The 24,911-nt window shown below is 30.6% G+C and overlaps 1 protein-coding gene across 5 annotated transcripts in view; it reads left to right on the top strand.

Moving 5' to 3' along the window:
- Positions 1-24,911, top strand: part of LOC129960369 (lactadherin-like) — a 137,215-nt gene that overhangs the window by 103,254 nt on the left and 9,050 nt on the right. For 3 of the 5 annotated variants that reach the window (XM_056073787.1, XM_056073781.1, XM_056073794.1), the window contains exons 3-10: positions 7,153-7,352; positions 8,338-8,460; positions 11,186-11,324; positions 16,386-16,526; positions 16,663-16,835; positions 19,089-19,233; positions 22,264-22,311; positions 23,311-23,547. In XM_056073787.1, coding sequence (XP_055929762.1) covers positions 7,153-7,352; positions 8,338-8,460; positions 11,186-11,324; positions 16,386-16,526; positions 16,663-16,835; positions 19,089-19,233; positions 22,264-22,311; positions 23,311-23,547 — 1,206 coding nt within the window. The remainder of the gene's footprint in view (positions 1-7,152; positions 7,353-8,337; positions 8,461-11,185; positions 11,325-16,385; positions 16,527-16,662; positions 16,836-19,088; positions 19,234-22,263; positions 22,312-23,310; positions 23,548-24,911) is intronic. The other 2 variants (XM_056073811.1, XM_056073802.1) reach the window with 2 other exon arrangements.

The raw sequence follows: 24,911 nt of genomic DNA, 5'->3' as shown, positions 1-24,911 counted from the left end.
ATGTTCTCTTATTTCTCTATCTAATTCTATCTTTTTTATTCAATTAATACTACGCGAGCTGTCTAAAACTGCTTTAATCGGCATTTCCACACGCTCCAAGTAAAGGGATAAAAATCTGTCAAGCTAGCAAATTTTTTAAAAATATACCTACAATTCCCTTACCTAAATCGACGTGTTTAAAGAAATCCCTATCAGAATCTCATAGTATAAAAAAACAATGGGGAAAATATTTCACCTTCTTTTGCTATTGTGTCGGGCTGTAGATTGACGTATCTCGTCGCTTCTTGCTTGTACATAAATTATGCCTTCCTGAATAGAATAAAGCGAAGTTCAAAACTTAAATTCAAAATCATCTCGGCCACGAAAATGCTTAAAAATACGTGTTTACATTAAATATAATCATTTTTATTCTCGAAAAGTTTTTATTCCAACAAAGACAAAATAAACTAACATATATCCTCAATAATGATAAACGATCACGAAAGGTTGATAGCAAATAAATTACTCTATTTACAAAAGATTTCAATAATTCATACACCTAAAAAAGCTATTCAGAAAGAATGGCATTCAAACCCAATTTCAGATACCGAATGCTTGTTTCAGATACCGAAAGAGGATCCCCATTCAGGTCTCAATCACCGCCGAAAACCCGAATACACTGTTAAAATATAACGAAATATATATCAGGGGTGTAAATAAATTATAAACCCTCCCCTTATCTTATCACTGCAGAACCGGCGATCTCGGTATGTTAGGATCCATCGAGCGTGAAGAGTTTTTGACAAGTTTCCCTAATATATCACTGCCCCAAAACTCTGGAACAGAACGTGGTCACGCCCTTGCCCCGTCTTGTGGGAGAACGAATCCGCGCTGTGGTATCTTCTTCACCGCGTTTTTATCCACTGAACAAGCTTTATTCTACCTGCTCGGACATTTTTACGCCACACTCAGGGCCCTGATACATGAAAATCGCCTAAATTAGACACGTTCCAGAAATGGACTTTTCTTGTTCTTCTATTTGGCGCTCGCCAAAAGAATTAAATGGCTTCTGGTTAGAGGGGAATGTGACGGGGAGAAAAAATCGTTAAATAAGATGTTAATCAGATGTTATTTTTTTTTTTTTTTTTTTCTTTTTCACAAGATGGAATAATATACGGATTTTGATTCAATGCGAAATCACACAAATATGAATTTTAATGGAAACATTCTTTTTTTTTTTTTAATAACAAGCACATTTTTGTAAAATTCGATGATGAGTTTTAACAAAAATTTAGGTGGAAATATGGCATATAAAATTTCTAATAAGAATACGAGAATAGCAATAAAAAAAAGAAAAGAACAGTCATTAATTTAAATCAGCAAAATACGAAGCGAATGATTGAAAAATATAAGCAGAAAAATTTCGTACCAATCATTTTTGTACATATAATAGAACAAAATAAAAAAAAATGATTTCAAAATCTTTAATCGAATAAAAATCAAAACTTGAGATTTATTTTATGAACTATAATTAAAATGCAATATTCTAACGATTATAAAAACTTCTATAATAGCACAAAAGTATTAACTTTTAAGCTTTTTAAATTAATGTTATTAATACTAATTTCGATTTAAAATTCATAAAAAGAATTAATTTATTTGACGATTTTAGTTACTGTTCAAAATATATTAAATGGAATTGTTCGAATTAGCAACTTTTCTTAGTTCAAATTCTAAAAGAAATTCCTTTGCTTCGTAAGATGCCGATATATTTGCAGCCTTTTAGAATCGTTTCGAAGCTGATTTCTATTAAGCATAACTGGTATGTTTTATATATATATATATATATATATATATATATATATAATATCTGCAAATATAATTAATCTTAAGAAATTTTGAATTAAACTCTTTATAATTTTAAAAATATTGAGCTGCCTTATTATAATACAATATATAAGCTCAATCAGTACTGATAATGTAGTTAAATAAATGAAAAAATTTGGAATTTGTTTTTTGTACAATTATTAAGCAGTTATCCTCAACGAATGAAAAAAGTTTGAATTTAATTTTAAACTTTGATGTTTTTATATAAAAAATTCACTAATAATAAATTGGAGGGAGTATTAATTACAAAGAAACGATTTTCGGAATTTTTAAGTAAGGAATTATAAGTAAGGTAAGTAAAGAACGGTATGAAAAATGGTACGAATAAGATTTAAAATACTTGAAATCTATTCTAAAGAAACAAAAACATAACCGTTTAAATAACATTTAATTTCATGCATTTTTTAAAAATATTTTTCTATTATCTTTTTTTTCTAGTCTCAATTATTGACTTACACATACAATATTTAAATAAGATTTTTAAATCTTTATTAATGACATAGACACTAATATACAGATTTAAGGTTAGTTCACACATTTTTGCCATTTTCTAGCCAAATTTGATGTTATCTAGAAATTTAAAGTAACTCGAGAGACTGGAAAATTCTGCATTTTACAGGAAAATTCTAAAACGATATTATTCAGAGGCTGGTATACTATCTATAAATTACACAATACAACATACTTATAAACGATCCTTCAAAATGCTCAGCATGAGAGGCCGCTGGATCTAGAGCTGACAAATTTAGTATATATTTACTTCTTGAATACTAAATACTGAATAAAAATAAATTTTGAACAATTTACACTGAATACTGATTAAAATTTTAAATCTTTTCATTTATTATTTCGGAGCATATCGCTCAAAAACTGTTTTTATACCTCTTTAAAATTCAAAAAATAAACTTTTCTGTTATAATCAATTTTATTTAGATAAAAAAAAATTCACTAATTTCAATAACTTCAAAAAGTATTTTAAGTGTACTAGCTGCCTTTGTCGCCTAGCTCGTCCGCCCAGATTATTGATTTTGTAGGTAGTGAAATGATTAATACAGAATGCATCTAAAAAATACATTTCATTCATTAAAAAAATCATTATGATGAAATTCATCAAAAGATGAATTTCATCATAACATTGTTTCAGGTAGAAACCAAAGATATTAAAAATACAAAAATGTAAGAAAATAATATCCTTAATTATATATATACTAGCCGCCTTTGGCGACCAGCCGGTTCGCCAATCTTAATGTTCGTTAAAATTTTAATATATATTTTATGCAATTCCTACATTAATAGCTTCTTCATCAAAATATTTTAAAACTTCAAATTTTGATTGTCATATAATTCATTCATAATATTATAAAGGCCTTCAGTTATAACGTAATATGTATCTCTCTAATTTTCTGTTACCTCTCGTAGAATTTATGCTTTAAATTAAAGTGTAAATGATTAATCTTCAATTAATATAATATTTTTTACTGAAACAAAGCATTTTTTTTATAATCTGATTACTGAAAATAGAGTCACTCAGCGTTTAAACTTTATGGGCACTAAAGAATATCTTTTTTAATTTATTTAATATCTCAAGAATTTGTCAACAAAATTTTCTTAGATTCATCATGAACAGATCAATTAATTAACAATGTTTAATTTTAAATGCATCAAACACTAAGAAAATAAAACGAATCGTTTAAAATAAACGGTTGGAAACAGGTTTTAAAAAAACTACTTAAAAAACGATGTACTTAAAACTATAAGCATATACAAAAACTATATAACTAACATAAATACATTTTAATTACAAAAGCATACAACGAACCTAAAAATAATTTAAATCCAGTCCGCATCTGTTGATAATAATTGTCAACACAATGCGGAATTCAGAACACAATGCGCATGCGTGAATTTTCAACGCCAGTTACGTAACGCAAATACGTGATTTTTTCTACGCCAGTTGGGGTAACGCTATGCGGATTAGAAATTTTTAATTTCCTTTATTCTGTTTTATTTTAATTCAAAAGTACTTCAGAATGAATTTGAAAGATCGCTTTATTAACAATGTTTAATTTTAAATGCATCAAACATTAAGAAAATAAACAGAATCGTTTGAAATAATCCGGCGAAAAATATTAACCCTAGCCTCATTACTGTTGGGAGAAAAAAAAAACTGAAGCTCTACTCATTTGGCGGTGGGGAAAATGGAAGATTTTTTTGGTGAAAAAGTTGGCGATGGGGAAAATGGAAGATTTTTTTGGCGGAAAAGTTAGTTTTTAATTAATAATTAAAATTCTAATTAAAATTCGAAAAAAGGAACCCTAGGTGCACATTTCCAACCTCCAAGGTATACATGTACCAAATTTGGTAGCTGTAGGTCAAACGGTCTGGCCTGTAGAGCGCCAACACACACACACACACACACACACACACACACACACACACACATTGAGCTTTATTATAAGTATAGATAAATTCGGTAAAACAGAATCGTTTGCCAAGTTCATCTCGTAGCGGAAAAATTCTAGCCAAATCTATCAATACGCAAAACTAACTAATAAGAAAATTAAAAAAGAGATACATAGTTGGCTTCTTATTGTCTTAAAAGTTATAATTTGGGAACATTCTCCACACATACCCAATTCTCCGGTATGGCCATTTCTTTTAATTATAATATAGTGCAAAAACCATTTTTGTGAGATGATAGTTTTGAAAGACATGAGCATCAATTTCCATAGGAAAGTCAGAGTGATTATCCATCGGATCAATATGGCGATGATTAAGCTTATTTTACATTAACTTAAACTTTATTTAATGCTTGTTTCTAACCTCTTTTACATTTTCTTTCATCTGATTGAATAGAGTTTTTGGTTACACATTAAACCTACAGCTGAGAAATTCTAATAACATTTTGCAGCTCTATTAATTATTTAAGCGAAATGTTGAATTAAGTACTGCTGCATAAAAATTTAATAAAGTAATCTGAAATTTTTATGATGATTTATTTACATTTGACCATTAGCAATCTACAATAAGTAATAAGAGCAATTTATGCGCCACGAACTTTAGCGTGGCACATGAATCTATAGTATATAGATTATATAGATTTTAAGAAATCTATAGTATATAGATTTTAAGAAATACTTTTCTTCATTTTAATTCATTTTTCATTAAAAATATCTAAGTATAATTTCAAAAATACTTATCATTGTTTTAATTACTGGATTTATGCTCAGGTGTATTACACGGAAAGTAATTTTTTTTATTATGTTATTGCTGCTGTATAAGAAAACAATATAAAGATAGACGAAATAAGCCTAAAACATTATCATATTATTTTATTTCACACTAGAGGTTCTAATTTCCATTAGCTACTTTTCTCCTAATATTTTATTAAACCTTATGTTGCTAGTAAAGGCTTGCACTATGTTAGGTTGTAAGGAAAACTGTAAATTTTACACTATGTTAGAATGAAGTCATATCATTCAAGAGTTTTCTCGAATTCTTGAAAGGAGTTTAGGCAAAACCATGCAATGATGATACTGTATTATATAATAATTATATATATAGGGTGATCAAGAAATAACAGTAGGTGTTCGGAGCCATAATTACAAAGAATGGTTGAAAGATTTGAAACAATAGGAATTCTTGGTGTGCAACCAGGCCGAGAACGTAAAAGTATGAAGCAGGAACAAGTTGAAGAAATTACAACTGTCATTATGGATCAGGCGATAGCTAATAAGCAGGATACCAGCTGTGCACGTTCAATATTACGACAAACAGATGTTCCATTCTCGACGGTGCAGAAGATACTGCGTAAGATTCTGAAATTTTATCCACAAAAGATAAAATCCATTCACTGATAACACTGATCTGAATCTTGGCGATTTCTGGTTGGGGGGGGGGGTTACTTGAAAGACGTTGGGTAGTAAGGACATGTTCCTGACATTCTTACTTTTAAAGATCAAATAACGTTACATGTCAGATAAATAAATGCCGATATGCTGCGAGGCACCGTCGAAAATCTCGTGTAGCGCATGCAATTATTGGAACATCAGGCTGGTGGTCACCTTGGGCCAAATTTGTAAGTTGCTATAATAAACGTTTTTCATTGGTATTTGGTGTGTTTTTATTTACTGTTTACATTGGCAGTTATGTATTCTTTCTTCACACATTATACGTCGGCAGCGCCAAGACTTCCCTTATCGGCGTTTTTGGTACTAATTTTTTTTCCTTGATAAATCGAAACCGCATACTTTAATATGTATGGTGGTCAAATTTTGTTACATTTCGTCCAGTACATAACACGCAACATGGCTCCGAACACCACCTGTTATTTCTTGATCACCCTGTATAACTAAATTGCACGTATTTCCGAAATAAATAGTTATGCAAAAGACAAAAAAATTTTTAATGCTTCTTCTTTAGAAATGAAAGACATTTTTATTGAAGGGGAAGGAGGGAATTTCTTAGATCCCTATCTGAAGAATAGGGGTTAACAAATTCTAAAAAGAAAGGCGAGTTATGAATTTCATAAAAATGTATCCGAGTTATTTACAGAAGCAAAAAACATTTTTCTATTGCAAAATTTCACTACCTATATTTCTGAAAAAGCAACGGAAGTAGTCCCCCGAAACTGTCTCGTCTACTCTCAAGTAAATTTCATTTAGGTCATTACGTTCTTGAATGATAGTGTTTAAATCATACGAAAGTACAGTTCGACAGAAGGTCAACTTCTTGATGGATTTGGTTTCAATTTTGATACGTATATAAGCTTTAAATTTTAAAGCTGTGTATGAAATCTTGTTCTTTTCGATTTGTAGTATCCGTGTTCATTTGTACTCGGACAGCCGAAACGATTGACAGATTTTTTTTTCTTATCGTATCAAAATTTGTTATGATAAGAAAAAAAAATTGCTATCAAAATTTGACACATATCTACACATTTGGTGTAAACCTCCAAAACTAAATTTTACCCGTCTGTCTCAAAACGCTGTTGAGATTAGACAGACATTATTCTAAAAATGTGTCTTTCTTACTGGGGAAGATCTGAAACGTAAAAATTCGTCAAAATGTCGAGTTCGAATATTTTTTTAATGCTTTTAATACTTTCTGCTTGTATACATTTCGTATGCAAGAAATTAATAAAAAACAGGTAGGAAATTAAATTTTTCAAACAATCTTCCAAGAGCAATTAGAAATATATTTAGTTCGAAATATTTCCTATCAAATATTGGATGATAATGCTATACTTCTATTCCAATCGATTTCATTGTTGCCTTTTTTTCCCAGGATGCAGCTCTCCTCTGGGACTGATGACCGGTGCCGTCCAAGACTGGCAAATCAGCGTGAGTTCGATGGCTGACCACCGGAAAGACCCCGGGTGCCACATGCGGTACGGCCGCATCTACCAGCCACCCGGGAGAGCCTGGTGTGCCGGAAGGAAGGCTGCCATGGAATGGATACAAGTGGATCTCGGTGTTTCCGCTATAGTAAACCCTCTCATCTATTAAATTGGTTTCAAATGTTGCAGAAGCTGATGGAGTTTGTAAAATTTTGAGGGGAAAAATTACTGATATTTAAAAATACTGAAATGTATTATGTTTTAATGGATCGTATGTCAAAAGATCAATCCTTTGTTTTTCACGTTAGAAGCATGATTAATAGCATACAAATATCAGCATTCCATTTAGAGACTCAATAATTTTAATCATGATTAAAGGTTATATTAATACCTTAAATTAAAGTATAACTTAACAGCATTATTAGGACACTGAAAATCCATCAAGAATGTCTAAACGATGTCTAGCGTGAGGCCAGATTAGATTTGGTGGCTTTTAAATGAGTTTAATTATGCTAACTCTCTCAACTGTTTTGCTTATTTCATAATCTAATAAGATTACACTTTTCATTTCCAGAATGATTGATTCAATTAATAATTCATAGAATACTCAAAGTATTTGTGAGTCATGTGTAACTTTTTCATCGATTTAAGATCGAATCTTTGAATAATTTAATTGCGGTTTATAATTTTGAGAAGCAATAATACAATAATCATATGAAGCACTATCTCAACGATTAACGGTTTAATGTCTCCAATTGTAGAAAGCTATTTGAGAATGATTTATAAAAATAAAATGTGAAAAATTAATTAGTATCGTATCAGAAAATTTATGACATCATATCATAACTACTAACTACTAAAGCTGCAGCTCTAGAAGTACTTCATAAGACATCGTGGAAAATTGAATAATGTTTTGACGAGTGTCATGTGACTAATTGCACATACATCAAAACGTATTGAAATGAATATAAAATGTGATACTTCTCCTAATATTTTAAGGCAAAATATATACACGCAATGGATTGAATATTTTGCATAAATCATAAGACCTAGTTTTATAGATATAAGAAAACTACAGAGTTAATCTTTGATGTTATTTATTGGGTGTAGAATTGACACTGATTCTTTCCTAGATAACTGGAATGATGACCCAAGGAAGAGGAGACGGGCATCAGTGGGTAACGTCTTACCTCCTGTCTTACAGTTTGGATGCCTATCACTGGAAATATTGCTCCGATGTGTACGGCAATCGGAAGGTGAGATTCATGCAGCGTCCAAAAATATTTCTATAGACGTCTTTTAATGTTTGCTTATGTTTTTCTTTGATGGCTTTTCCCTTTTTTATATTGCCCTTTTATTGCTTTTACACGCAAAGCAGAATCACTTATATAAATATGAAGTATGATGGACTGTGAAGCCTCTGGAAGCACCGCTAAATCGATTCGTAAATTGAGAAAAAATATCATCAAGAAAAAGGCGCGATGTTATTCGAGAAAAATCGAAGAGTGAATCTAAAAATATATATGCGACGTTATATTAATAATTTGCTTTAAAAAAATGGAATTTTAGGAAAAGATAGTCTATGTAGCCAGTAGTGTATGTTTATATACTGTCGATACTGCTTTGTGGATGTTCAGTAGTGGCGGTGTGGTTTACTGTACTGAAGAAGGCGGCTCAATAACAGATAAAAGTGTATGTTTATATCTTAGATCCAGTGAAGTAATAATAGGAATAATCATATTAGTCAACCAAAATAATGATTTAACAAAGATTTTTAAAAACTTCTTAAGAGCAACTATAGTATTTGCTATTGCATTCTTTCCTTTTTTTGCTTGAACTCGGAAAAGAGAAAATGTTGCTGCCATAAAAAAAAAAAAAAAAATCACCTTCGATATTTTAATGAGTTCCAGATCTCCCAAGTCCTGAAATAATATTTTGGAGTTTTCTCTACCTGTTTGTAGGTTTGGGAACTCAATTTAAAAAAAAAAGAGTTACAAGCACAAATTTGGTAACTTGCCTCTTCACAAAATTTATAGAATTCTAAAAAAATTTCAATGAAATTGTCAATGGGACGACTATTGTCGTTTAATGTTAAAGCGAACATGATAACTGAAAAATGCAAGAAGCTAGATATATGATATTATGTATGGATAGAAAGATTTGTCATTAGTTTTGTACGTTTATATTCAGAATTTTATTCCGTCCTAGCCGAAGCCATGCGGAGGTCAATGCAGGTTGCCACAATACACCGCCATCCTGTAATAGGGCACAACCATACCGCTTTGAAGATCAAGGAAATTAACTGGAGATAATCAACTCCTTCACTTTAAGGCCTTCATCTTCATCTCATAGTAGAATAACTACTTCAGGAAAAACTACTTTGACCTATCCAATCACCAACAAGGATCTCAGTTCCCTCTAAATACATATATATATATATTGGAAGCAATTTTTTTTATATTGGTTAATGAAAAGTTATTTATCAAGTTCCAAAAATATAGCTGCAGAAATGATTTAATTAATTGGTTTTCCCCATTTGATTGTCAGTTTATTTCATTTGCTTTGACAAAGTTTACATTCTTTAATAAGGTGCTAAACCGTTTCTTCTGTCTTTCCACACTGATATTGCCGCTTTTTCCAAAAATCTCGTGTGGCGAGTTCTAAAAATCCCATGCTCTAAAAATTTGTCTGAGGAAAATCGCCTTTTATTTCATTGGATTAAACTTTTCAAAAAAAATATTCTTTTGTTTTTGAAACTTTTTTCAGCATATTTCAACGTCGTTGTCTTTCTTCTGTGTAGTTTATCAACATCAGGGTTCTAAGCCAATTCGTAGAAAGTTTGACCGTCTCTTGGTCTTTATAATCACGAGCATGAGAATACGAAAATTCAAATCCCTTCTTCCAATGAGATTCGTTATGAGGTCTTGTCACCAACGTTACATATTGGCATAAAATTTGTATTTATATAGCAAAAAAAAAAAAAAAAAAAAAAAAGAGATACCCTAAATTTAAAGAATCTATTCTTCACTGTAGTATAGTAGGCGTAAGGTAGAAAGCGTGACTTTGGATGGCATTTTTAGAGTGGCAAAATTTCATAACAAATGATAATATCCAATAATCTGAACTAAAGCAATTGTTGAAATTCGTGAGGGTTTTCAGCAGTTACTGAATTCTGTTAAAAAATTTGTCATTTTGTCACCTCAATACTATTATTTTTGAACGATATTGAATGTAATCTGGACTATATATATATTTGCTGAAATCGATGAAAAAGTATTTCAAATTCGAACATACTAGACAGTGTGTTTACATAGCTGATACAGGAAACGATTAAATTAATATGGAAGTAATTAGATTATTGTCATTTAGTGTGAAATCCAAGCTAGAAGACACTCTGCCCAATGTGTTCCGAAGATGCTTCGCAACTGATAAAAGCAAAATCAGCTTTGAGAGGAACTTCAGAATTGAAATTGATCAAAATTTATTTAAGACTAATCAATCTGGCTATCTTGTCATCTCATAATTTAACCAATCACAATTATTACGATTTAATCACAAGTTGCATCGTAATAATTGGAAGAATAAATGCTTCTATTTTTTAACCAATCAACTTTTTTTTCTACTCGATAAACACAGATATGTCATTCTCTAAAACTCAGCGTTAAAAAATGAACAAAATAGTTTTGGGTGATTATAATATTCAATTCTCTTTTAAAGATTAAACGAAATTTTATGAAATAAAGGTTTATTTCGGTGCAAAAGATTTTTTTTAAGTCACTTAAAACGTCACAAATAAGAATGAAAAATTTATTATAGGTGCATGAACAAACAAATGGAGCTCAACCAGCTAAATTTCCAGGTGAAGTTGAAAAAGTAATTCATTGAAATTGAAGATAACAAAAGTGATTTTAGTGTTGTGAATGTTCCCTGCTAATTTCTGCTAAAAATCAAATCGCAACTTATACTTTTTATTGTTTCCAGGTCTTCAAAGGCAACATCGACTCCCATTCCACTCAGACTGGCTACTTAGATCAAAATGTGACTGCAAGATTTCTTCGGTTGCATGTTCTACAGTGGCACGAACATCCAAGCATGCGAATTGAAGTGCTAGGATGTCAAGGTAAAAAGGATCAGACTCAAATTTTTCGAAAGAATGGTAATTAAATATGAAAAATAAAATCATGAATAAATATTTCCATGATATATAATACCATTTAAAAGGAATAAAAAGATAATTGATACGTTACCGATATTTATCTAGATTACCCGCATATATTAAACATGAGTTTAAGGATAGTTTAGGATTGAGCAGAAAATAAGTTTCCATCTTCATAGTTTTCTAGAATGCGTTCTATTGGTTAAAATTACATAATATTTGAACTTCAAGTAATTCAAATGATGTGCTTTTAGAATTTAAGTGTATAAAAGTCCGAAGATAGGAGGCGTTGCAATGCATTTAAAAATATATGCTTTAGAAATTATTTATTATAAAAAGTATCATTAAAATTACTCGATATGTCCCTCTTCATATTCAATAATTCGGAGCCATATTTTCCACAGCTGACCGGAATATCATAAATATAGCATCGAATTTGTCTTTCAGATCTAGTACAGATTTCGGCCTTTGATAATACGTATTGTCATCCAGGAAACCCCACAACTAAATGTCGCATGCCATGATATAGAACGAGGAAAATATGCTATTGAAAAATGATGAAAAATCACCCATGTATCTGGTGTAATGATATCTTAGCAAATATTTTAAATGACGTTCAATATGATCAGATGCGCCATCCTACATGAAAATGTCCTGAAAGCATCCACTCTGTTGAAGTTGAAAAGTGATTATAAAATTCCTCAGCATATCACGATACCATCATCCTGTGATGGAAATAATTTGAATTTCTTTTGCAGTTTATTTCTTCCAAAGAATACGATCTAATGATAAAAGGCCATAAACCTTACTGCTACACCATACCGTCACTTTTCAGGGTGTTCGTGGGTGATCCAAGGATTTCCCACTACACAAATTCAACAACCGTGGGGGTTAACTTGCCCATTGAGGCAAAAGCAGGCTTCATCCTTGCAAAAAATATTCCATGGTCCAGTGGCATCAGCAAAGAGCTGAAGTTCAAAAATTTTACAAAACTCTGAGTCATCGTGCAGCAATAGGTTCATAGACTATGGAAAATTCGCCATAAGATTTTTCCCACAGTGAAATTCGATATATCTAATGCACGGGAAACAACTGGCATACTCACACTGCCATATGGCCAATGACTGCTTACCTCAACGATCTCAGTACTCACATTTTCGTTCTTTACTTGGAAGAATGTCACGTTTCCCTTTTTCACATTCTTATATCATCTTGCAAGGAGACACGTGATCACTTCGTATCCTTTTCAACTGACGGAATTCTTTTACAAATGTAACGAGGTTCTGTTGATTCTAGTAGAATAAATTTGTCAGTAACGCTTTTTCTTGCAACATAGGCATTATGCGCAGAGAAATAACTAATGCCCATGGGAAATCCGCTTTCTTTTTATCCAAAGAATAATAATATGGTATGCACTGTAATGCAAATTATGTTTCACATTTCTACTTATAATAAAGCTGATTGTGTATGTGGGAGGGATGTTGGCGCTTTACCAGCCAGAACCGTTTGATCTAGAGAGACGATATTTGGTCCAGATATACTTTGGGAAGAGGAAATGCGCACCTAGAAGCAATTTTTTGAAATTTTATAGAAAAATTAAGATAAACTTTAATGTTTTTTTCTCTTATAGCTTCTAAAAATATTCCCATACAAAAATGATTTTTACACCGTCTTAAAGTGGAAAAGTTATATTTTTAATGATGTCAATCTATTTGCAGTGAAATTCTTCAGTTTAGATTTAATTAACTTTTAAACATATTTTTAAGAATATTTCAGAACATTATTTTAATTACTGTAAATGAAACTGAAATCGTTTTCATCGTTTCATCAAATATTAACACTAAATTTAGAAAATTAAAAAAACATGACATAATAACGTTATGATGTCATGGAACAGATCTCCTTTAGAAAAATTTCCTTATATAATGGCAATTTATCGGAATCTTGATATGATTTCGTCCGAATTTTATTCAACTGATTTAACTAAACCAATAATTGTAACCAATAATTCTAGAGAACCAACTGGTCGCTAAAAGCGACTAGTCTTTAATATGTGCTAACAAATACCATTCTTGTTGTAACGCCATCTGTTAATGAATTTTCTTACTAATTTTTCTTATTTAATGATTATTAAGAGCATCTTTTGAATTATCTATAGTTCAAATATTATATAATTTAGACCGACAGAAGGCATTCTATAGTTCTCTGAAAAGGGAAACTTATACTTCGCTAACACTGTATATTGACATTAAAAATGATCTTTCTGAAAAGACTTATTATGTATAAACGATTCCATTTTAAAAGAATTTTAAAATATAATCGTACATTTTCCATTAATTCGAGAAATACTAATGTTGAGGTTTTTTATTTAATTAATTTTTTATTTAGATTTTTTTATTTAATTTAATCAAAGCGATTTTGACACCATTTTGTTATTTTCTTGATTGACATGAAAGAATATGTTACGACTTGTTATCACAGTTCAGAATCAATTGAATATACTCGTGTACTTAAAGCTACACGAAATTTTTATAAATATATTAACATAAATTAATATTCAATTTAATTTGTGTTACTGATATTTTAATTTTAAATTACTTATTTTCTTTCAATATTCGAAATTTCATTATTGTTCATAATACTAACACATTTAAATTTGTTTGTTTCGATTTCGAACTACAAAAATATAAATTAAAATTTATCTAAGTTTTTTAGAAATAATTATTATTTATTTCTACTTTGGATGAATGGAATGCCGAATCAATAAATCGAATTAAAATGCATAATAATTATTTTAATTAGTGTAAGTAATTAATGTAACGCATAATAATATTCACTTTAATTAATTTTATATGTGTCTAACGATCGGTTGGATACATACAAAGTAATGTATAACGAAATAAATAATGTACTGCAATAAGAAAAATTATCATTTTCTCTTTTATAAACAAATAGAATGTTGAATTAAATTTTTCTTTAAAAGTCATAGTAATCAGTATTTTTCTATCAACGTAAAAAAAAAAGCTGCGTTCTCATTAATTTTTATTGTTTTTTTTTTCATTTGCTACTTAAGATATACTAAAACAAAGTATTAAATTTACATTTACATTTTTAAAATCTTTGCTAATAAAATAAATCATTAAGATATAGGATACTAAATACTGTAGAATAAGATGTAAGATAATAAATACACGAGTTCTTATATGCACATAAAGATATCTTCCAATTAAATTTTCAGAAGTAACAAATATGATTCTATAAGAATAATAATTTCTATATATTAGAATAATTTTTAAAAAAACTGTTATAAAAATAAAAAGCCATGTTCGTTCAAAGAACTAACAGAATTAGTTTCATTATTTAGAATTCGAAACTTCAGTACTTTCACCCTTAAGAAATGACGAAATATCTTTTTAAATTCAAAATTGGTTGTTTACTTATTACGTGATTTAATGTTTTAATAATTTAAAAAAATTACTTCGATGAATTATTTTTAATAAATCAAGATATAAATAAAATCAAGATATAAATGTCATGTTGCCAGAAACGTATACGAAAACAATTAAATCTTTAAGGAATTACCTTTTTTTTGTCAGAATTATTCTTTTCCGAATTTGCACTACACTTTTTTACTATGCAATTTAAGATAGTTCATTGATTCGTTTTGATGATGTATTGGACGACCTCCAAATTTTATTTATTTTGTTGTATAAAATAGAAATATTCAGTTTTAATATTCAGTCATTTCTTGAGAATTTGACTGAACTATCGAAAAAGTCTTTGGAACTAAAAATCAAAACTTAGAGAATTAACATATGTCTGACTTTTAAGAACTATTAGCCAAAAAATATTAAATTATCCAGTTTAAAATATTTTTTGACCTTATACCTATTTAAATATGCAATTTTATTAAGTGGGAGTGTTTTCTTCTCAACTTTAGTGCATACTTTTACAATATGCCTGTTTAATATTAGGCTCAGTGATAGAATGCAATATAAAATTTAGACCTTTTTCCTCTGATTGATTCAAATCGACAGTTTTGTCATCAAAAACACTTTTCATTTATGTAGATCATTGTTTTCATATGCACACAAATAGACAGACAGACAGTCAAACATCTGATGAATCTGAAATTTGATATGTAAATACCATTCTAAGGATAAATTCATATGTTAAATTTAATTTATCTTGCTAGTTGCTTTATTGTGTTAAAGTATATATAGTTGAGATTTTATGTTATTGCATAGTTACTGCCTGCCTGTGTTCCTGTCACCTTGCACAAGAAATGACAGGCTTACTTGAAACGAATTTTATCAAAATTTTATTAAGATTTGCATTTTTAGCATTACGAACATATATCAAATTTCTTTTGTAGTTCGTTCCATTTCGTAGTTGCCGTCACCTCAAACATACAGACACACAACACTGTTTCATGCCCTGCAACTATAACCTGCTGGTTATTTAAACAGTATATTAACAGTGGAAGAGACATCGGTAGACGCTCCTGTACTATAAATCGCTGTGACTATCACCCAAATTGTCCGACGTCTGAAATTTATTGATTAAACTTTCGTAAGAGGATTTTAACATTAGATAAACAAAGCCGAGAGCTATGAGCTATTTGAAATTCAAATGAGAAATGGGAATGGCTTTGTAAACAAACTATCAAAAAGAAACTGAAAACTTATGCTATCCTACATAATCAGACATATAGTTTGTTAGTGATAACAAAATTCAGGAAATAATAATAATAAAAAAAATTATTAACAAAATAAGGTTGTTAGAAATGAGGACAGACAAAATTCCGTTTTTTTTTTTTTTTTTTTTTTTTTTTTCAAATAATTCAGAGATTTCTAAAACTTGGAATTTCATTAATATTTCCGGATCGAATTTTTTTTAAGATTACTATACATTCTCTCTTGTTTTCGAAGAAATAAAAATCACAACTTTCCGACACAGAAGGTGATATATCTGAAAGGATAGTATAACTGAAAATAAGATTTACTTAATTCGCTTGTATTACAGATTGCAATTCCATCATTAGCGTTCCTCCACAAGCTCAATTAACAGCCTCTTCGTCCAGACCTTGGAGCAAGCAAGGAACCTGCACACCAGAAGACGCTCACATATTCAGTTTTGGTGGATGGTGCGCAAAGACGAATGACAGTACGCAACCTTTTCTCTTCACTTCATTAATTTTCTTCTTAGCAACTCTATGGAATAGAAACTAGCTTCATGAATATGTCATTGGAATAATTTCTAAGAGTTATCTTGTCTTTTTCTTTTTTTTTTTCGCCATCAGTGAGACAGTGGCTCCAGATCGACCTTGGTCCACCCACAAGAGTGACAGGTGTCGTTACGAAAGGAAGGGGTGACAGTCGAAGGAAACAGTGGGTGACTTCTTTCGCCTTGTCGTATTCCAACAGCACCAACCACTGGCACTACTACAAAGATGACAACCTTGTGAGTCCCAAGGTAAGACGGTCCTGCCGCATCGTGAATTTCTAAAATCCCGATTTACCCCAATCTCACACCATTGGACGAGAATTTCAACTTACCTTCTCTATAAATAGAACGCAACACAACTGCATCAAATTTTCTTTCATTGGCTTTTGTAGAAATGGAAGATAAGATGTTAATTCACCTTATGATATTTCAAGGTATGCTTCAGAATTTTCACAAGTAAATTTATATTATTTAGGGAAATTTTCAAAAATGAATCATGAGCTTCCATTGTGCCATTGAAATTTCGAACACTGCAATAAAACACAACCGGCCATGTTCCAGGATTGGAAATTTGGGCAATGAATTTTTGGTTCAGGTGATCTAACCACAATTCTGACCACCATGTTTCAAAACGGGATGTTAAAGTCTGGAAACTTAACAAGTCATGTTCTATATTTGTTGTGTGAAATATCTATTCAATCTACCAACACACAGAGAAAAACTCTACTTAATTTCAGATCTTTTAATACAATCGTACACAGATATAATTCTTTGATAACACAATTTTACCCAAAAAAAATTGATTTAGAAGTTAAAAGGTAACAGGACAGATTATAAAGAAATAAAATTTACCAGTACTTTGCTTGTTTGTGAAATAGGTCATTAAATAAAGTTGGAATTATTTATTATTGCCTTTATTTAAAATATTATGTCTGTCTTTTATTCTATGTACCCTTAAATAAAAGATTAATACATCAATTTAAACTTCAACTGCAATTACAAGCATGATCTGAACAATAATATCAACTCGAATTATTCTGGTGTGGTCGTGGTAATATAATCCAGCTATTAACAGTAATAATTCGATAACATATTTCATGCATAATGAATTATGTTATCGGGTAATATAACCCGATGATATATATGACTTAATAATTCTCTTTTCTTTATTGGGATACAATTTGTTTAGCTTGGTTTTAATAATATTAATGTACCGCTTTGAATTTATATATGGGTATTTTGGGACAAACTTCATGATACTTTAGCTCTGATCAGATCCCACTCAGAACCATATCTCAGACATCACTTTCTCCTTCCCAAGCTTCTGCTCCACACTAGTGGAAGGACATCTGAAGGGCATTGCACCAGGACCTATATAACGACGAATCTTCAATCGTGGTCTTGAACCACTTATCAAACCTGACATTGAAGTAAAGATTCCACCAAGAGATAGCTGCTGTATGGTACAATTGTAATGCCAATAGATTATTATTTTTTCATTATCTACTGGCTGCATCACTAATTACAAAATACGGTATCCTTCACTTAGCCTATCTAATTTATAGGTCATTAATCACTCTGTAAATCATTTTATTGATATGTACAGTGCAGATTATCAAATATGTAAAATAGTTAATTGCCTAGAGGCTCGCAACTTCCAAGCATCGGTTTGTTGTTTGCATGATTTTCAATGTTATTTGATTTTATGTTTTCATTTTACTTACAAAAATAATTTGCTCGAACTTACTCAATTAAACTCAAGTATTGTTTATTTGTCAGAATATGTGCTAAAAATATTTTTTTCATTTTTTAAAATTCATTTGCAGATAAGCGTGTTTTTTTTTTTTTTTTTTTTTTTTTTTATTCATTTGACTTAATTCACAAGTTACATGTCTGACAAATTTTGTATTAGAATATTTATAACATGTTAAAAATATTGCGTTTTCTTGCGTTATCATTTAAAACTGGTTTGTTTGTTTTTACACACGAAATGCTGAAATCATTATTTTCTCAGAAAGGGACATACAATTAAATGTTCTGTTATTTAAGTATGCTCTAAATATGTATAACTTAAAAACTAATACAGAAATTATGGAAATTATGAAGGTAAAGAGGATTTTCGAAATTTGCATTGTCTGAGACTCCTTGCCTGATCTTTGCCCTGATTTGTTCATCTTATGTTTGACCACTAGACTGATTGGTAACGAACGTAAGATGTGCGTAAGGAGGACAAAAAGATAGTACAAATTTTATTTTCCATTGATTTGAAAATGGGAGGACGTCTGTTCCTGTATCATAAAAGATAAAAATTTCAAATTTTTTTCTTCAAAATCATCTTTTTAACAAGAATAATTTAATTGTTGTTTTTTCACCGTAATCTAAGATTAGCTTGGCTCTTCCGCCCACGAACAAATGATTACTCCCATATGAAAATGCTTTTAGATCTAGATAATTGTATTAATGTTTTTAAGTCAATTAAAAAGAATTTCGGTTTATTTTTAGGAATTTGGAGGTAACATGGACAAAAACACAGAGCGCCGCCATTACTTCAACCAACCCTTTACAGCGCGTTACGTTCGAGTACATCCGATGACGTGGCGAGGGAGAGTGAGCATGAGACTCGGTCTCATCGGGTGTCAACTGAAAGGTAGGGGTTTCCACCTTATTCTAAAATGTTCTGCTCTTAAAAACTTACTGAAGTGCAAAATAAATACATAGCGTTTGCAAATACTTATTTCTATTTCTTAATCATTTTAGTAAGAAAAATTCATGTGACTACAATCACGAGATAATCGTACCTGCATAATTTAGAGTAGATCGATTTAACTAGAGAGAACTTCTCAGTGAAACTAGAGGGAATGAGTCTCTCCCAAAACATTCTCATATACTTTCTAATTAACGTTTTATCCCAAAGAATGCCCAATATGGTATTAGCGTACAACCGTATTAACTGTTGCTAAGAATATAAAATTGTTAATGAATCCATCGTGTGATTCTTGGCGAGTTGCGTTGGCGATTCATTCGAAAATCAAATCTGTGTTTCACACACGTTTTTCCCAACAGAACGAAATAAAAATTTTACATAGAACTTACATAGCAAATTTGATATATTTAAATCATTGCGTTTTTGAGTTGCCGCGTTTTACATGTTTCTGAAAATCCAGACCGACAGATGGTCAACCCTCGTTTGGGTTCAGCTCAAGGTTTGAAAGGTGTTCAACACTATGGGTGTTAAATATATTTTATTTATTTTGATAGTTAAAATGCTTTCTCAATACTTCATTTAGCGAGAAAGTAAACATGTAAAGAATTGCGAATTTCCAACTAGGTAGATATTTATTGCCACTAGCAGGTCGATTAAAAGAATTTATTTTCCTAATGGCCAAATAAATCATTTAGAAAAAAAAAATTCTTTGAATGATAAAGCGCTGATAATATTAACAAATTTTGTAGATAAAAACGTAGATAAGTGCATAGATAAATGTAAGAGAGACATTTTACTAACATATTTCTACACTATAGGAAATGTATAAAAATTGAATTTTCTTGAATCTTTACTATTGGCTTCCGTTGAAGCCAATAGTAAAGATACAATCGTATCTTTACTATTGGCTTCAATCGTACAATCTTCCACTTTATTTAATAAAATTTTGTAATTTTAAATATATACCCAAGTACAATATTTATAAAAATAAAAACTTTTTAAAATTTTTTGGAGACACCCTATATTTATATTTATAGAGAGATCAGTATATAAACATCAATATGTATTTCAATAATATTATAAACATGGATGCCGAGTATTTTTGAGATATAATAAATAAATGGGAAAAATATATTTTCGTAAAGGAAACAAATTTCTTTTAAAATAATAGCCTAAAATAAATCAACAGTGTGTTAGTGAAACTAAAAATATATTGAAATGTAAAACTAAAATGATCAGTTTATTAAAAGAGATACTCATAAATACGCACCACTTGAGACCACAAAAGCATTTTGGTTTGCTACTGATGCAAAATTGGCCATAAATTTCAGTTAGTTTAAATCTGGCTAAGTTTAAAATGTCATGGATTTTCTATTGGTTGAATTTAATAATATTATATAGTGGTGAAAATTTAATTAATATGTATCATAATACCCACGTTTAGATACTTTAAATGGTCTATAGCAATAAATTTGGAGGTTTATAGGCGTGTGAATCAAGGGACTTCGTTAAACAGTAACACATCAGTTTTCCTCCTGTAAGATATGTAATGAATTCAGAATTTTAAATTGTTGTGTATGCATTAACATGAACCGATTCCAATGTTTTTAGCATCATCTTTCAATGTTTTTATTCACTGTGTCTTAAGAGGAAAGACTCTTAAAACTGCATTGCAAAGAATATATTTCCAACCAACCGAAAAATAAAACTTAACATTACAGACCATTCTTTTTCTAAACATGCTTTCAATAGCAACAAAATATATTTACAGAACTAAACTTCTTTCATACAGCTAGCTATGTTTGATTTGAACACAATATAACCGCAAAAGAACTACTTCCTACCTACCATAGCGAACAGAACTTATTGGATGACCAACCTCATCATCTCTGTCGGGAAATATGGTTAAATCCTAATGACTTCAACGGTCACCAAATGACTACAACCCCTCCCATCCGAAGTATGTCTCGTCAACAGCAGGAAGTAACAAGCTCTAAGACATCAATTTACCAAACAGGGAAGCGAGAAACCACCACGGAAGCTTCTCATCCCATTTGTGGGTTCCTCCGGTAGGGTACTGAACAAAATATAATCAAGCGAAATAAAAGTTTCGAATACTAGTGGTTTCTTTTCAAAATTAGTTATTGGAATGATTTATGTCAAAGCATAGGAAGATACGAGATAAAAGCATGACAAGCAAAAGTGTCAATTCGCTATAATAAATTATTCATGCTCATTTATTCTGGCCCCAATTTTTAATTTTTGGCCGGTTAAGTTATATATATTTATATATATGCACAAAAAGTTGTGCAACAATATAATTATATTCAGATTATGTTTTGTTTTGAAAATATTTAATTATTTTTAAAAAGAGTATCGATATAAAATGATCCCTAAAATCCTTTCAATAAAAATCAAAAGACTGAGTAAGGAATAGATTTTTGCTACAACCTCTAAATTACATATTTATGTACGTCATTTCATTATAGTATAAAAAAAACCAAACCAAGAATGTAATGCTTCAAATATGAAAATTCTGTTCCGTTTAACTTGCAGATGAATTTCATATTCGACCGCTTGTTGTAAAGAAAAGAAGTACAGAATACACACTTTTTGCTGTACACGATATTAATTAATATGTATAGAATGAAACTGAACTGTCAGGCATACCAAATATATTTCGGGCGACGAGTGATGTACATAAAATTCTAAAATCCCCAAAAGGGGTTCGTGGTTTAAGCATTTGTGTTTGTCGTAAGAAAATTTCTGCAATAACATCATTGCAATATAAACTTCGAATCTTTTAAAAACATGGGCGATAAAGGTAACTTTTTCAAATGACAACATTTGCCAATGAAATCTAAGCATTCAGCAACTGAATCTTATATATAAAATTATGTTCCTTTTACGAAATGAATTACGAATCTTGTAACAAATTCAGAATGAACTAAATGCCAAACTGCACTTTTTCAGGAGAATGTGGACAAGGGTTTTTCCGGGTGCATACAGATTCCGAATGTGGTAAGTATGAATCTATTTTTAGTGGATGAAAACATAAGATTTTTTTGAATGAAAAACAAAATGTAATTTGGAGCTCAATTCTGCTGTGTTTTTCAGTCATTTTCATACTTTCTTATTAAAAGAAAACTCCTCTTCAGCATTAAAGATGATTTGATAGTAGCGTTTGATCCAAAAATTTCAAATAACTGTTTACAAATTATCATAAATTATTAGCCTTTATTACTGCTGATATAACATAGTTTTTTACTTAATTTTATCGTAATTAATTAGTCAAAACAATGCTGTAGTTATTTCGTAAGTGGAGAAAATAAAATCAGGAAACATAGCTTACGATTTACATGAACTTAGTATCCTGCAAATATTGTATTCGAAATCCTATAACAATAACTATTATTCTTTCCAAAAGCAAAGATCAGTGCTTCCGCCTAATTAACTAAATACTAGAAAAGAATGAAAATGTATTCGGATAAATTTAGGCACTGTAGAATTTTACTACAACCATTTTACATCAACAATTAATGAATTATTATCAATTATGTTATTAACTCTTATAACTCTTTTTAACTTAAATTCTTTTTAAATCACTTACATATTTATTAACCATTTGCGGTATCAAGAAATTCACAGGCGCACATATCAAAACAATCCACTGTAACTCGCAGCGATGAGGTATCCTATACCTTATAGAAATCGAAAAAAGATTTATTTATTCTAAATACATAAATTTTTGACTTAAGACTGTTCCTGTAAACAGTGTTCCAACAAACAATCTCAGTCGACGGCTCGCGAAAATCACTTTTACTTCTGTGACAAAAGCATCTCGACGTGCGTGGCACGTCTTTCTGCCGCAAGTGGTTAATATTGATTGAAGTCTTCCTCAAATTGGAGGTCGATCTCTCAGAATATTTCTTTCAAAAAGAAATCTCATTTGAAGTACAATATATAATAATGCTTAGCTGAAACCTGCAAATGTAATAGAATATTTTTCTTCCATACTAGTGGAGAACCTTGCTTACAAAAAGGACACTTGGGTGAACGACAAAAGGCACTCCTGGAATGGATGGAAAGACGGTCATTCATCGTATGCCGTAGACGGCGACGAGGACACTCATCTGCGACGCTGCGCGATTCTAGACAACTACTACGTGGATTATCCCGTCTGGATGGTGGATCTGGGACAGAGAAAGACCGTCCGGGGAGTCGTCATCACAACATGGCAAGGCAGAGGTGAAGGTAGTTGTATCTCAATATCCGCAATCAAAATGAAAAAATAAAAGCCTCGAAAATTTTTAATAACACAAATTATTTTTAAATACTCTTAATCTTATTTTATTAGAAAATTTTAAAGGGCATATGAAAGCGAGTAATATTTATAAAAATGTTTTTTATTCGCTTTCGTGATTTAAACAAGTAATAATGGAGTTCCCAAAACTTTCTCGTATACTATCTCATAAAGATACTATCCCTTCAGCAGTTAATAAAGTTATGGACCCTATACAAGGCTGTAAACACCACCAGTGCGGATATATATATTTTCAGAGTGCTCACATGAGAGTTGTGCGGCGCAAATAGGTAGTTTTGTATTAAGTGCATAGTATTCGGGATAATTAATTAAGAAATACAGATCTTCGAGATGGATGTCGCGTTTCTACTGAACCTAGCATACAGTCATCGGCGATAATTTTTTAGGGAGCGTTTATTTGGTTAATATATAAATTCCAGATAATTGTATTTTGGGCGCTTTTTCCCGACGAATTAAAATCAAAATGTAGCATAGAACTACAATTGTAGTCACAAGATCACAAACCAAATAGCACGGCAGACGGTCATCCACTTGATAGATTTAGTTCTGAATTTGATCTACATTTAGATGCTAAACCTGTCTACCATATTTTATCTATCTAGTAAATATCGCATTCGTTTGTACTCGGACAGCCGGTAAGAAATTTTCTCCTCTCACTGGATCTCGTGCAAAATTTGATAAAAATCTATAAATTCCGTGTTGTGATCACATATCAGATTTCATCCTTTTGGCTCTTTGATGTATCGTGTTCAGAGACAGACTAAGCGACAAACATAATTGCAAAAATGTGTTTTCCCGATTTGGGAAAGCTGATACTTCGAAATTCGTCAAAATCTTGTGGTTTTATTTTTTAACGGTTACAATACTTTCTCTTTGCACACGAGGAAATAAAAGCAGCTTGATGAGCTATTCAGCCATTAAATATCAGCAGTATGATGATATTTACAATATGTAGCGATTTTTAAAGACTTATTTACATGTAAGATAAAAAGGGAAACTCTTTAGAGAAAATCCAAAAGCATTATTTTAAACTAAAGAAATTCAATTTATTATTCCACGAATTCATTTGTTTTTGATATCGGGATGTACTATTTTAATTCTTTGTGTACATATTATCATTTTCTACATTCACTGCTCAAAACTACACTTGCGGATAGAAATCATGATCCAAATTTCATAAATTCTTTTCATTTACATATTTAAAAAACAATACAAATGTGTTCCTTGATGTCGTGCAATGATTCTAATGCTCATCATCAAGCACGCTGAAATCCAAGAATCTCGAATAAATCATCTT

Source organism: Argiope bruennichi, chromosome 2 (genome assembly GCF_947563725.1).
Source record: "Argiope bruennichi chromosome 2, qqArgBrue1.1, whole genome shotgun sequence".
Taxonomy (NCBI): domain Eukaryota; kingdom Metazoa; phylum Arthropoda; class Arachnida; order Araneae; family Araneidae; genus Argiope; species Argiope bruennichi.
The sequence above is the reverse complement of the archived record's forward strand: the minus strand, read 5'-3'. Positions and strand labels throughout refer to the sequence as shown.